Below are 14,837 nucleotides of genomic sequence, written 5' to 3'. Positions count from 1 at the left end.
ATGGAGTTCAGCCAACTTAGGCCACTGAATGGACCCTCATAGTACAGAAGCTTTCATATATGCTAATTTTGATAGTTTAATTTTTTTCTCTTCTTACAGCTGCAGTCTTGAAATTAATGCTTTATTTGATGTTCAAAGTGCTTTGTACATCATCCATTCCATTACAGTCCTGAATAATATGTAATTATTTTTCCTCTTTCGTATACTGAGAACTGCAAATATAGCCACTTCCTCAAAATCATCCAGTGAACTACTGATCAAGTTGTGTCTTGAATTCAGGATTTCATCAGTCTTCTAACAGATGACACTGTCTTAGAAAGCATATTATTGGTTTTTAAAATGACTCCAGTATAGTTCTTGAGCTTTTAAATGGATTCAAGATTATGGTCTATGAAGTACCGTAATTCCTCCTTAAAGCTGTAATCAAAATTAACATCCAAATTTACATTTTATTTTCTATTTGAATGATAAAAATAATTCATTAGAATTGTTTTATATCTAGACTTGCCGAAATTTTGGTAGAGAATGGAGCAGAAGTGAACAAGAAGAATAGCAGTGGGAAAGACAGGTAATGGAGTCATGTATTTTTGTTGTCAAAGAATATATGCTGTGGAGTAAAAAATAAATGTATCCTGATATAGTTGGAGAAGCTCCTCTATAATGCCATGAGATCTGTCTTTGTGTACAACCTGAAACAACAGAAAAGTTCACTTAGGGCTGAACTGAAGCAGACTCCCAAACTTTGCAATCTTGTTTGTTGGCTGCAAAATTGGATGCCTTCTTCAGGGCTTTAGCAATAGAAGAATGTTACCCCACACCCCAATGCCCACCTAAATGTTTAGTGATGATAGTACTTAGTTCTGATCAGCTACATAGCAGCACATCATTGCGATCAATTTATTGTCTTTGCTTGGTTAGGGCCACACAGTGAAATAGAAGGAAAATGGCTGCACAGTTTGTAAAAGACACAGGAGATGCAAATTAAAGACACATTTGATGTTGTAGGAGGAATTTCACCCTTTACATAAACTACCCATTTAATTCGACTTTTGGTAGATAATAGCTTTAGCGCTAACATTAGTTTTAGCGCTAACGTAAATTGGTTGTGTTGGTATCTTGAACTATAGATTTAGGTGGATAGCTGTGTTGATTTGAAATAACAGAACAAAGTTTCAGTCCAGTGGCATTTTTAAGACAAAAAAAGTTTTAGCCGAGGTGTAAGCTTTTGTGTGCAAGTATGTTTCTTCAGATACAGTGAAACAGAATTTCCTCAACCATTACATATAGAAAGAGACAGGGTGTGAGGGTTAGTTGCCAGGAAGGGCCAATTAGAGTCCAGATAGAGACAGAAACAATTTTGGAAATTATCAAAATATGGTGAGCAGTAAATATTCATAGAGCATAATGAAGATGTTTAAACAGATTTGAGGATCAAACAGAAATAATAACCATAGTTTATACGGTAACCACTTGTTTGGGTTAATATGTCACAATTGGAAATTGATATATCCTTAATTGTAGAATGCTGAGAATAATTAATTGAGACCCTGCCATCTGTCTCCTCTCAAGCCTGGAGACAACTTTACAGCATCTTCTTATTTGAGGTGGGGCAATTGGTGGCGTAGATTTATCTCCCCTGTTCCCAGACCAGTGAAATGCATTACAGTTTCTACATACAGAATACATGGAATCCTCAGGACTTAACAACAGTGTTGGTTTCTTATCTCACTACATATGCTAACCTCATTCAACCCTTACATCTGTACTCTCACCAGTTCTCCAGAAGGGCCATTTTATTATATCTCTTATTTGGCATAATAGATTAGAATAGTAGATTATGATGTGACATAATGAATAGTAGAAACTACAATATAGTTGTAGAGGGTAGAAATTGTAGAAATTGAAATGTAATTACTCTCAATTGGAATGTAATTAGCATTCTACAATTTAGGATGCATCAATCTCCATTTTTTACATATTTATTTCCTTTGCTGGTTTTGCCCCAGATTTGAACACAAATGGTTCAGATGGTTCTCCGGTGGTCTGGACAGTGGGTCGGTCCGACTACTGGGTATAGGCTCCTCCTCCTCGTCACAGGGTCGGGTGCTCCAATCGATCCGGAGGGGGAGTGGCCTATACCACCCAGGATGCGCCAGTTCTTCTCCCGGCCCTGCACGAGGCAGGACGGTTTTTCTCCAGGCGCTTGCTGAGAAGCGCAGAAGATCCGGATTACTGAAACAAAACAGACCGGAAGCGTTGGGATCGGTCCCAACAACACCGGTGGCGGCAGTCTGCAGGGTCTACTCACGAGTAGACCTTGAGCGAACGGCAGACGCCCGCAGCGCTTCGTTCCCTCGCAGTCGCGATTGGAACCAAGCCGGAAGGAAAGAGAGGCGGCAAGCGCAGAGGCAGCGCGGTAAGCCGCCCTACAGCAACAGGGCTGCGCGCGAGTCCACGGGGCTTCAGATGGGTCCCCAGGCTGCCCGCGTTGTCTCTCCTTCGGACTGCCTAGTCGTATAGGCTTGGCAAAGGAGTGAGAGAGAGAGGCCTCTGAGGGGGTTTGTTCCTGACTGGAAGGCAAGATACCAAAAGGCCCAATAGAGGGCGCAACGGAGACATTCTGTCTTCCATTCTGAGCCTTTTCCCGCTTCTTTTTTAGTTGCTTTTGCCTTTCCTTCCCTTATAGGGACGTGAGAAGCGACAAAATGGCGGCTAGCTCACACAGCAACTCACACAACGAATGTGATCTACCTCTTCTGTCTGGGGCTCTGACTCCTCAACAGGAGGCTCAGAATCTTGACCTCACAGGAGAGGATGCCAAGTCAAATTTAGTCCTTTGGCTTAAGAAAGAGCTGCTAAAAGAGTTGGGACAGGACCTTCGTCAGCAGCTGGACTCCCCTGCTTCCCTACAACCAAAAAAGAAGGATGGAGGGAAAAGGGGCAGAGATACTAGTCCCAGTGACACTATGGAAGGACGCTCTAAGATCAAGCCTCCTTTGGGTTTGGATTCCCCCCCTCTTGAGCTCAGCTGAGGAATCAGAAAACTCCGAGCAGTCAGATAAGGAGGGTGAACTGTCAGACAAGGAGGAGCAGACTGACACTGTTCAATCTAGGCTCTTTCCTTCTGAATACTATTCAAAATTGCTTCCCAAAGTACTGAGGACCCTCAACTTTGTACCCACTCCTAAAGAAAATGAGGAGTTGGATCCTGATCTCCCCACAGGTTCAGGGGAGATGATGCCAAAATTGAGCAGTGCTCAGACAGGGGTTCCTTTGCCTGCGGCCTTTTTTGCCTTAGTCAAAGCGGAATGGGAACGTCCGACTAAGCCTAAAGCAAACTAACAGGTTCTCTCCAAACTTTATTCGCTTATTCCACAGGCTACTAAGAGATTAAAATTACCAACAGTGGATGACCCTGTAACTAGCCTGATTTCCAATTCGGTCCTTCCTATGGACGCAGATGGCTTACCCAGGGATCCATGCGATCGGAGGGTTGAGCAGGCCTTACACAAAGAGTTTGAAGCGACATCTTGGGCCATCAAGGCAGCCACTACGTCTTCATTGTTTGCCAGAGCAATGTGCACGTGGTCTAATAACTTGGCAGCAGCAGACAGTGGAGCTCCTAAGGAGTTCAAGGACGAGTTAAAAAAAAAAAAGATTGCTTTATCCGCTGCCTTCGTGGCAGATAGTTCATTAGACACCATGCAACTGGCGGCCAGGGCCATGGCATGTGGGGTAGCTGCCAGACGCAACATTTGGTTGCGTAATTGGGAGGTAGACACTGCAGCCCAAGCCAGGGTGGCAGCGGTGCCTTTTAAAGGAGCCTTGTTGTTCGGGGAGGGTCTCGATAGATACCTCATTGAGAACAAGGATAAAAAGAAGGTTTTACCTTCCAAGAGTAAAGAGTCGAAACAGAGGAAGTCCTTTCCTTCCTTTCGAGATTCGAAGAAACCATCCAGACCAGGTTCCTTTCGTCCCTTCAGAGGCAAGTGGCAGCAGAAGGGGCGTGATCCCAAACCATATTACTCTGGGAAGGCAGATCAGGGTTCCAAAAATCCCTCCAAGAAAGGAGGATCCCAGTGACTATGCCTCTCACCAGCCGACAAACAAAATAGGGGGTCGTCCTTCCCTTTTCACAGACATTTGGAATCAGTCAATTCAGGACAAGTGGGTTCTAGAAGTAGTGGAACAAGGTTACGCCTTGGAATTCCACTCTCTTCCCCCCAACCATTTTCGAGGGGTTCCCCGGAAAAAAGATTTATCTGCTCACAGAGCAATGTTGTCGGCCATTCAGCACTTGGTGAATATAGGGGCAGTGGAGGCCGTCCCGGTACTTCAACAGGGTTTGGGGGTCTATTTGGTGATATTTTTAGTTCCCAAAAAGAACGGGGAGTTCAGAACCATTCTGGATCTGAAATGGCTCAACAAGTTCATTCTGCCAAAACATTTCAAGATGGAGACACTACGGTCAGTATTGCTAGCCATTCAGCCTCAGGATTTTCTGGCTTCCTTGGATCTGTCAGAGGCCTACTTGCATGTTGCCATTCGGGAATCACACAGAAGTTTTCTACGTTTCTCCTACGGGGGGAAGCATTTTCAATATCGAGCCCTGCCGTTTGGTCTGCAGTCTGCGCCCCGGGTATTCACAAAAATTCTGGTGACCCTGGTGGCGGAGCTGAGATTGCGGGGTGTGGCCCTATTTCCTTCCCTGGACGACATTCTGGTGAAGGCAGGGTCCCACCAGCAATGCCTGGAGGGCATGCAGCAGACAGTGACCATGTTGCGCTCTCATGGCTTCGTGGTGAACCTAGAGAAGAGCAATCTGCTTCCCTCTCAGATACTAGTGCATCTGGGAGTGGAAATAAATACAAAGGTGGACAGAGTCTTCTTAACCCCAGAGAGACGGGAGAAGTTTTGCCTCCTTCTGCAAGGGGTGTTACAGCAACCGAAGGTGCCAGTCATGAAGTTAGCACAAGTCTTAGGGATGATGGTATCCTTTCAGGATCTACTGTCTTGGGCCAGATTCCACACTCATCCCCTGCAATTTTTTCTGCGGCCTTTTCAGGAGATTATAAGGAACAAAATTCCCAAACTGGTGACACTACCGTTAGAGGTGATGTCCCAGTTACAGTGGTGGTTGAACCCGGGTCTTTTCAGTCCAGGTTAGCCGCTTCGCGAACCTCAGAGGGTTTGCATGACTACAGATGCCAGTTTATGGGGTTGGGGGGGCTCACTCACAGGATCAAATGATCCAGGGTCAGTGGGAGCCTCACGAGATGAAGCGCAGTATCAACTTCCTGGAGCTCAGGGCGATCCGGTTAGGGTTGCAGGCAGTTCTGAGGGGTCACCATGTCCTGGTGAAAACGGACAACTCAACCGCCAAAGCATATGTAAATCGACAGGGAGGAACCAGGGTGAAATCACTTCATGCCAAGGCGAAGGTTCTCTTCGAGTGGGCCGAAGTCAATCTCCTGTCAATCAAAGCGGTGCATGTTCCAGGGAAGGACAATCTGCTAGCGGACTGGCTCAGCAGACGCTGGCTGGACCAAACAGAGTGGATGTTACACAGGGACACCTTCCGTCTAATAGTGGACAGGTACGGACCTGTGTCGGTGGACTTGTTTGCCACGGCAGAAAATTGCCAAGTGGACAGGTTCTTTGCCAAGGTCAGAGACACAAGGGCAGAAGGAACCGATGCCCTCAGCGCCGACGGGACTAGTGTAGGCCTTCCCGCCCCTTCCTCTATTACCCAGGGTGTTACAGAGGGTGGCGGAACTAAAGGCGGAGATGGTGTTGGTGGCTCCCTCCTGGCCGAGACGGTCATGGTTCCAGGAGCTCCTGAGGTTGTCTATTCAGCCTCCTTGGCGGCTGCCAGGGAGGGACGACCTTCTGACACAGGGCAGCATGTCTCATCCTCAACCAGACATGTTGCAATTGACAGTTTGGAAGTTGAGCGGTTACAGCTCAAGGAACTAGGTTGTAGCACCAGAGTGGTGGACACTATGTTAGCATCGCGTAAGTGTTCCACTAATAGGATATACAATACCACCTGGAAGGTTTTTGCTTCGTGGTCTACCTTACGGGGGTGGGATCCGATGAAGGTGAAGGTAAATGGTATTCTAGGTTTTCTTCAGGAAGGGGCAGACAAGGGGCTTTCTACCAGCACGCTACGGCGTCAGGTGGCGGCCATATCGTCTATACAGGGGGTGCGGGAACGTAAGTCCTTGTCAGCGCATCCGCACATTAAACGGTTCCTGAAGGGTGTTGCTCTCCTTAAGCCCCCACAGGTACATAGATTCCCCTCGTGGAAGTTGAATATAGTACTAACTGCGTTGTGTGGGCGTCCCTTCGAACCTATGGCTTCCTGTGGACTGAAGGAACTGACTCTAAAAACAATTTTTCTGGTGGGTATCACTACAGCACGGAGAGTGTCTGAGTTAAGGGCCCTGTCGGTCGACTAGGAGCTTTGTGTTTTCCATAATGAAAGGGTGGTGCTGAGGCCAGACCCATCTTTCATTCCTAAAGTTAATTCTGTCTTTCATAGGTCCCAGGAGTTGGTTCTTCCAAATTTTTGTCCCAACCCCCAGTCTCCCAAGAAAAGGGAGCTGCACTGTTTAGACGTTAGGAGGGCACTTAGTTTTTACATTGATCGCACAAAAGACTGGAGGAAGTCTGATGCATTGTTTGTTTCATTTAGCAAGTAGTCGCAGGGACGACAGGTCTCCACTTCCTCCCTTAGCAGGTGGCTACGGGAGTGTATTGTTTTGGCTTACAAGGCCCAAGGTCAAACCCCTCCAGATGGGATCACGGCCCATTCTCTAAGGGGTGCTGCAACATCAGCTGTGTACCGGTCCTTTCCGTCCTTAGAAGCTGTGTGTAAGGCAGCGACTTGGAAATCGGTACATACCTTTACCAGGCACTATAAAGTGGATAAATGGGCTTCAGCGGAGGCGGCCTTTGGGAGTCGTGTGCTGCAGCATGCACTCTAAACAGGGAAGCCGGTCCCGCCCGGGGATGTTCAGCTTTGTTACGTCCCAGTAGTCGGACCGACCCACTGTCCAGACCACCGGAGAACGGAAGATTGGTATCATTTACCGTGAAGCTTCCTTCTCGGTGGACTGGCAGTGGGTCGGTCCGGCCCGCCCGTTAAAGGTTGAGCGGCTTCCTGAGTTTTGGAGATGGATCCTGGAGCAATGGTGCTTTCCCTGTGGGGAGGATGTTACCTTTGCTTTGCTTAACAGTGACTTTCTTTCAATCTGCCATTTGTATGGTGTGTTGAACTGTAATAAACTAATCTCATTTATTCGTCTCTGTACGTGAATGGGGAGGTGGTGAAAATTTTTATTATTAGGGGGATGCGGCTTGGATACAACTGGCGTGTCCTGGGTGGTGTAGGCCACTCCCCCTCCGGATCGATTGGAGCACCCGACCCTGTGACGAGGAGGAGGAGCCTATACCCAGTAGTCGGACCGACCCACTGCCAGTCCACCGAGAAGGAAGCTTCACGGTAAGTGATACCAATCTTCCGTTATCATATAAACGAAGCTTATTATTCCTGTTTGACTCTCAGATCTGTTAAACATCTTCATTATGCTGTATGATAATTTACTGCTCACTCTCTACCTATATTATGGACTGGTAATTTCCAATTTTGTTTGTCTCTGTCTTAACTAATTGATCCTCCCTGGCAACTAACCCTCACACCCTTTCTCTTTCTATATCGAATGGCTGAGGGAATTCTATTTCACTGTATCTGAAGAAGTGTGCTTGCACACAAAAGCTTATATCTTGAATAAAACTTATTTGGTGTTAAAGATGCCACTGGACTCAAACTTTATCTTGAACTATGGTAGATATGGTATTTAGCAAACTTTGTTGAAATAGATCTTTGATTTGTCTGGTTTAAATCCAATGGGACACTGAGGGCTTTGTGTCTTCAGCAGACAACGGTATAGAGAAGGGAAAGGACAAAACAAGTATCTGATTTAATACCTGATTTAAAAGCTGATATAGCGGCCCCGTGGCGCAGAGTGGTAAAGCAGCAGTACTGCAGTACTGTGGTCTGAACTCTCTGCTCACAACCTGAGTTCGATTCTGGCAGAAGCTGGATTCAGGTAGTCAGCCCAAAGTTGACTCAGCTTTCCATCCTTTCGAGGTCGGTAAAATGAATACCCAGCTTGCTGGGGGGAAAGTGTAAAAGACTGGGGAAGGCAATGGCAAACCACCTTGTAAAAACTCTGCCATGAAAATGTTGTGAAAGCAACGTCACCCCAGAGTCGGAAATGACTGGTGCTTGCACAGGGGACCTTTCCTTTCCTTAAAAGCGGACAGTACCCAAGAGATACATAAAGCAAAGGATGTGAAAGGTGGGTGCAAATGTATACCCATTCAGTTCTGAAGATCATGTACAATTTACATACTTATAAAGAAGGAGCTTTGGTGGAATAATTTTTCTTACATTCTGAAGTAGCATAGAATTTCAGTTTCTTGAAACCTTAACGAATTTTCATCCAAATGCTGTTCATTTTATTTGCTGGAAAGAAATTTGATTATGCAGCCAAATCCTGTGTTTCTTTGGATAGCTTAATTATAATCAATCCTAACCTAGAGAGAACCTACTGTGGATGACACCACCTACTGTAAATTTGCATTCCTTCAGTTAAAACAGTACCAGAAATCAGCTATGTAAAGATCTTGCCTCATAATAGCCTGGTAGAGTCAGCATTAGTTATTTTAGGTAAAGGCATTTCTATTCAGTTTCTCATTGGACTAAACCAATGGTTGATTTCTCAGGAATGACAGAGACATCTTATTCTTTATGCAGTGATTTCTGTGCTACTCAAGCAGCTTTCCTGTTATTCTTAATTTAATTTCTTTGTTCTTTAACTCTTGTCATGGCTGATATTCTTGTCAGAGTCTTTCTTGAAGTGTCTCTAGCCTCATTTTACCTTCTCTTACATTAACACCTCTCACCTACTCCCAACTCCCAATCTGACAACCTCTGATGTCTCTTAACATTCCTGTCTTTGCTGTCTGTTAGGAAGGGTGGCACAGGTGGTCTCTGAATAACTATCAGGCTTATTGTGGTTAAGAAATCTTAACTCGATGCAAGCCAATATGTATTGTTCTCTTTAGGACTCCTACATCCGTTCTATATTATGGCAGCATTAATGGCAACGATTAGAATTCTTAACTTAGACCAGTTCCGCAGGGCCTGCAAGACCGCCCTCTTCAAACAGGCGTTCACCAATAACTGAATTAATGTTTACCGCCAGATTAGTAACGTTTACCGCCAATGTTGACTTAGGAATGTTTTAATTAATTATTGATTATTGACTGATTTTAATGTGAATTTTAATGTGAATTTAATGTTTTTATTACTATTGTTTACCTGAAATGCTGTTAGCCGCCCTGAGCCTGCTTCGGCGGGGAGGGCGGGATATAAATAAAATTTTACATTACATTTTACATTACATTACATTACATTAAATTAATATAGTTAAATAGAACATTTCTTGGACTAACATAAAGATTTTAATGACATTGATGTAAATTTTCAGTGCTGGCAGTCATGCAAAACAATGGGTTTTTTTATTTTGCAGTTTAATGATAGCTTGTTTTTCTGGTCACCTGGATGTTGCTCAGTATCTCAGATCCAAAGGAGCTTCTTGGGAATCAAAAGACCTTGGGGGCTGCACAGCTATGCATTGGGCGGCTGATGGAGGACACACTGATGTTGTTCAGTGGATGATTGAAGATGGTTGTAAGGTATGGGTTTATTTGTGTAATGCAAGGGAAGACATATTTTATGGTAATTTTTCCAATGTGGAACATGCTACTGTACATAGAAAGAAGGGCCCCAGTGGTCACTGTATCTGTGAGGTCATGCAGAAATTGCATTGCATGCTTATGGAAGCTTCTGTAACACTTTCAATTGTCTGTGACTATTACCATTGTCTATTGACTTCAAAGGACATAGACTGATGTCATTGTTCTTAGTATAGCACTGTGTAGGTTAGTTTTCTTTTTGTAAAGTCTGTCAGTGGCTGGGATCCCATAAAAAATCTCCCCTGATGGAAGGAACTTCTGCCAGCAGAATGGAACTTGCTCACCTCCTTCCTCATGCCCCAAATGTCCCCTGGGATACTGGGGACAAAGGATGCCCAGCAACAGCATAGGAAGGAGTTGGAAGACAACAGCAACAGGGGAGAATTGGCAAAAATCAACTCCCTCTTTGTCAGTGGAAATTTTCCACTGAATCCATGCCACTGTTTTCATGTTCACTGTTGCCCATATAGTACTTGTAAGGAATACTTACTCTTCAAGCAAATATACAAACACAACAATACACATTGATTGCAAGGAATTTCTTTGAATTTTTAATAGAAAATTTGTATAATTCTTCCTAGACTAGACAACACTCTGAAAGCAAAAAGTACTGATTTTTTAGTAAATATAATGACTTTGATTCAGCAGATAATTTCCATGGACAGAAGTGGGGTTTTTTATCTGATTCCTCCCTCTCTCTGCAGGCCTCTGATTCTCTCCTCATCTTGTTCCCCTCTCTCCCACAAGCAGTGTTTTGGGGGTAAGCATTTTGGGTTGCAGCAGGGGGAGAGAAGTGGGAAGTAGTATTGTCAGAAATCCCTTCCATCAGCAGAATTACCACGTCTGCAGATCAAGGGATCCAATACCGCTAAAGTAGATCATGCCAAAGTCCCTTTGATGATCAGTACTCACTGGTACTCTATATGAATAATTTTTGCAGTGATTCTAGCAAAAAAACCTGATGTGATATATATGTTGCATCATTCATTGTTTGGTGCTACCAGGACATTATTTTGAGCAGGAACACACAGGAACACAGTTCTGGCTGGCTTGGCGTCAGGGAGCATGATCTGATATGCAAATGAATTCCTGCTGGACTTTTTCTACCAAAAAAGCCCTGAATAGATCACTTTTTAATTTAGTCTTTTCTTGTAGCCCATGCCTTTCTTTTCCCTCCATTTCCCATCTACCTTTTCTTACCCTCACAACTTCCTGAAAATGTAGTCCTGAAGGCCAGATCACAGTAACCATAAGTGGGCTAATACTTGCACACAAACTGAGGAAAGTTTTCAAATTATGAAGGTGCTGCAATGGAACAGAGAAGAACTTGATGAACTGTAAGCAAGCTCAATGAGTCTGAAGCTACAAAAAGTCTTTCATCCAGGGCTTTTTTTTTTTTTTGAGCAGGAGCTCACAGGAATGCAGTTCTGGCTAGTTTGGTGACAGGGGGTGTGGCCTAATATGCAAGTGAGTTCCTGCTGGACTTTTTCTACAAAAAAGCCCTGTATGAAACAATGGTGACATCAAAGGTGTGTCCTAATATGCAAATAAGTTCCTGTGCGGCTTTTTCTACAAAAAATGCCCTGGGTGCCACTATGGAATGGTTGCTTCAAATGCAGTTTTGTTGTCATGGCCTTTATCATACTTCATGTTTGCTTTCCCAGATTATCAACAACAAGTGAGTATGTTTACCAGGCTGCTAAGCAGCTTTTAGTCCCTTTTCTGTGCCTTCATAGAATTGGTTTGCTCATTTGGGAATATCATAGCTGGTCAAGAGACTTCTTCTATGACAAATCACTACCATTCTGCCAACATACATAATAGACTGTTGAAAAAATATTAAATAGTAGAAATATATTATATAAACAATCGGCCAAACTACTCTGATGATGGAATACTGATGATCTTATGTATCTTTCTGCCCTAAAAACTTCCTGCATTAGAGTCCCAAAATGGATTGGGTCCCCAATGCCTGGGAAGTGGGGTTAATTCTCTCCCCACACACCATTTTTCAGATCAGATGTACTCCCCCCTTTTAGTCCCAGTATTTTAAGAAAGGCATGCATAATATTTTTCCAGCCACATAACTCAAGTTCCACATGTCATTTGGCCTGCAGTGAAGAATAAACAGATCACAAAATGTGGTTAGTTATGAACCCACTGCAGAAGGGTATGGAGGGGAAATGCCCCCTTGCCACAGAATACCATTAGTGGCAGTGATGGTCAGTCGGAACTGGAATTACAGTTAGTTACTAAGCAAGCAAATTCATTATTTCCTCCCCTTTGCATGTGTTTGTCCCTTCACACTTTACTTTGCTATTTATTTGTTCCTGTGATAATCTTTTTAGTTCTACCACAAGTTTTATATAGTAATCTGTTTCACGATAAACTAATGCATGAATAGGGTTTATCTTGACCAATGCTACTTCTATTGCTGCTGCAAGTTTATCAGCAGTTTGTGGCGTACCCTATGGAACGCAGTACTGGTACTTTCCTTGCCAAAAGAGCTTTCAATCAAAGAAAAATGGATAGGGCAGAGGTGAAAAGAGAAGCCTTTGACAAAGGTATATAAAAATGGGAAGCAGGAAATGAGATAGAGTTAAGTCAGTTGCCAGAAAGAGATACTGACCGTATCAAGAGGCTGAAGAAATATTTTGTGAAAGGAATGGATTTTGGAGTAGAAGAGAATGGAGAGAGAACTGGGCTGATGCCTAGAAAAGGCTCAGGGGGCTGTTCCACGCTAAGAGAGCTGCGCAGCAACAAAGTTAGAAATAAACTGAGGGCAGGTAATGGCTCAACAAATATTTAGCAGCACAGAAATTTATTGTTGTCATCTTTTTTGGTAAAATTCTTGTTTCAAGCTATATAACTTGAATAACTTTCCTTTCAAACCAGGTTGATGTTAAAGACATAGGACTGGAATGGACTCCACTGATGAGAGTATGTGCAGTAAGTGGGAAGAGTGATGTGGCCGCTCTGTTAATAGATGCTGGAGCAAATGTGAATATGAAAGATAAGGATGGCAAGACACCTTTAATGGTATGCATTTACAATAAATACCATGCTAGTATAATTCCAGTTAAGGAGAGAGTTTTTGTTTGTAATTGGAAAAAAGTCTTTTGAACTCACCTGAACCTTAATATTTCAGATTTAAAGACCTATAATATATGAAAGTGAGACATGTCTCCTACCTGTTTCCCTGTACAAGAGTCTACTTATACTGGCATGGCTTGTGCCTGCTGATTTTGTTCCCCATCACCATCAGTTTCCATCTCCAATATACAGCTTAATTTCACTCTGACATGATAAAAATCTATTGTCCATCAGTCCTGTGACAAAGGTAGAAAGACCTACTAATGACAGGGATCAAGTACTAGTATGCTACTTAGCCCTCCATTTCACTGTTGAGGGAAATCTGCACAGTCTGGCAGATTTTTGTTTTATTTGAGGGATCACCCTGTTTTTCATGCAATGCTAATGCCACTCACAGGAATATTATGCAGTACTAGTGCAAGGAACCCTTTTATTATCAGTGCCAGCTTAAGGACTCCTTGAACTGGTATTTTGAAGACAGGAAGATTTGAAAAGTAGGGATCCATTTGATTTCTCTTGTTAAGGCACTTTATATCAAACTATTTCCCTTAGGTTTGGTGCATGAAATGCAGTACATAGACTGAGCAGATTCAAATGTTTCTTTAATAAGATGAGCCCTCTGATTCCTTCACACTTCAAAATTCATCTTTCTGAAGTACCACATTTGTAGATTCTATAAAGATCAAATGTTCTCTATGTCATATTTTCATTCCAGTCAGAGAGCAAGAGCACACAAGCACACAAGTACTTACAAATAGGGGTTTAGGATGATATTTTAATGATCTGTAGAAGCATGTATATTATTGCCAAGCTCTGAGTTCTGATTAATATTCATTGCTCACATAGATGCAAATTTCAGCACTACAGTTGAGCCAGTTATATGCAGTATTCGCAAACATGCTCAAATGGCATACTGCAAATTACTCAGCTGTCCCTGATCCTTTGTGACATGTCTGTCTGATTTCTATCAAACATCTGCCCAAGATTACTGTCCATATTTTTAGGAGCATATCTAAGCTGTTTTTACTGTATGTTTAAAAATATGAAGAGTAAATGTGACAGATACGTTTGCAAACCTGTATATCTTATAGTTCATCAGGGAGCTATGACTGGCAATAGCTCCCTGTTGAGTATGTATATGGTGGCAAACTTATTAGTTTTGCTACCACATAGCATGTGAAGTGACCCTATTAGATGTGGAGTTCTTATTGCTAGGGTTTTTAAACAACTGTTTTGCTTAGCTATTTTAAAAACCTGGCTGCTTCACCCCTACACTTATGATTGTTTTGTAAAAAGAGTCAAGAGAAATAAACAGCCTTACTTCAGAAACATAAAACCAATAAGCCTTCTTCAGTGGTTCATCCAAAGTTTCCTGATCACTGAGGGAGGTTGCTTGTGCTAATAACACCTACCCATTTAGAGGAGAGCAATGTTTTCTTCTTTGCTCTCCTTCAACTGTTACACTTGCCACTGGAACTGATAGCAAGCTTCTGCTAGAGCATCTGATATCAGACCTTATAGAAATCCATCAAGGAACCCCCATATTTCAGTAAGATGGGGCTTCAGCCAGACATTTCCCTGAATGACAATAGAGAAGCAGCTTGAATACTCCACGTAAAGCTTTTCCTAGCATAACAAAAGAGGAACAGTCTAAATTAAGTGGGAATTAAGTGAATTAGTCCCTTCTTGCACTGGCTTGCAGGCTCCAAGCATCAGGTGCTAGAAGTCAGGCAAGACAGAATCCATGGCTTATCATCTGTCATACATCCATGCTTAACAGCCTCTCTTGGCTGTTTTTATAGCTCCATGCCTAAGGGTCATGCTTGCAGCCAGCTTCTCTGAGGCAATGCTGCAACTACCCATCTTTGTTATCAGCAAGCAGCTGGCATTGGGCTAGGAGGCATGCACTTTGCCCT

At 43.3% G+C, this 14,837-nt stretch overlaps 1 protein-coding gene across 1 annotated transcript in view; it reads left to right on the top strand.

The window, feature by feature from the left end:
• The window catches only part of FANK1 (fibronectin type III and ankyrin repeat domains 1), a 76,646-nt gene that overhangs the window by 51,730 nt on the left and 10,079 nt on the right, over positions 1 to 14,837 (top strand). The window contains exons 6-8 of the mRNA XM_060241438.1: positions 503 to 568; positions 9,603 to 9,768; positions 12,724 to 12,867. Coding sequence (XP_060097421.1) covers positions 503 to 568; positions 9,603 to 9,768; positions 12,724 to 12,867 — 376 coding nt within the window. The remainder of the gene's footprint in view (positions 1 to 502; positions 569 to 9,602; positions 9,769 to 12,723; positions 12,868 to 14,837) is intronic.

Source organism: Heteronotia binoei, chromosome 6 (genome assembly GCF_032191835.1).
Source record: "Heteronotia binoei isolate CCM8104 ecotype False Entrance Well chromosome 6, APGP_CSIRO_Hbin_v1, whole genome shotgun sequence".
NCBI classification, from domain to species: domain Eukaryota; kingdom Metazoa; phylum Chordata; class Lepidosauria; order Squamata; family Gekkonidae; genus Heteronotia; species Heteronotia binoei.
The sequence above is the reverse complement of the archived record's forward strand: the minus strand, read 5'-3'. Positions and strand labels throughout refer to the sequence as shown.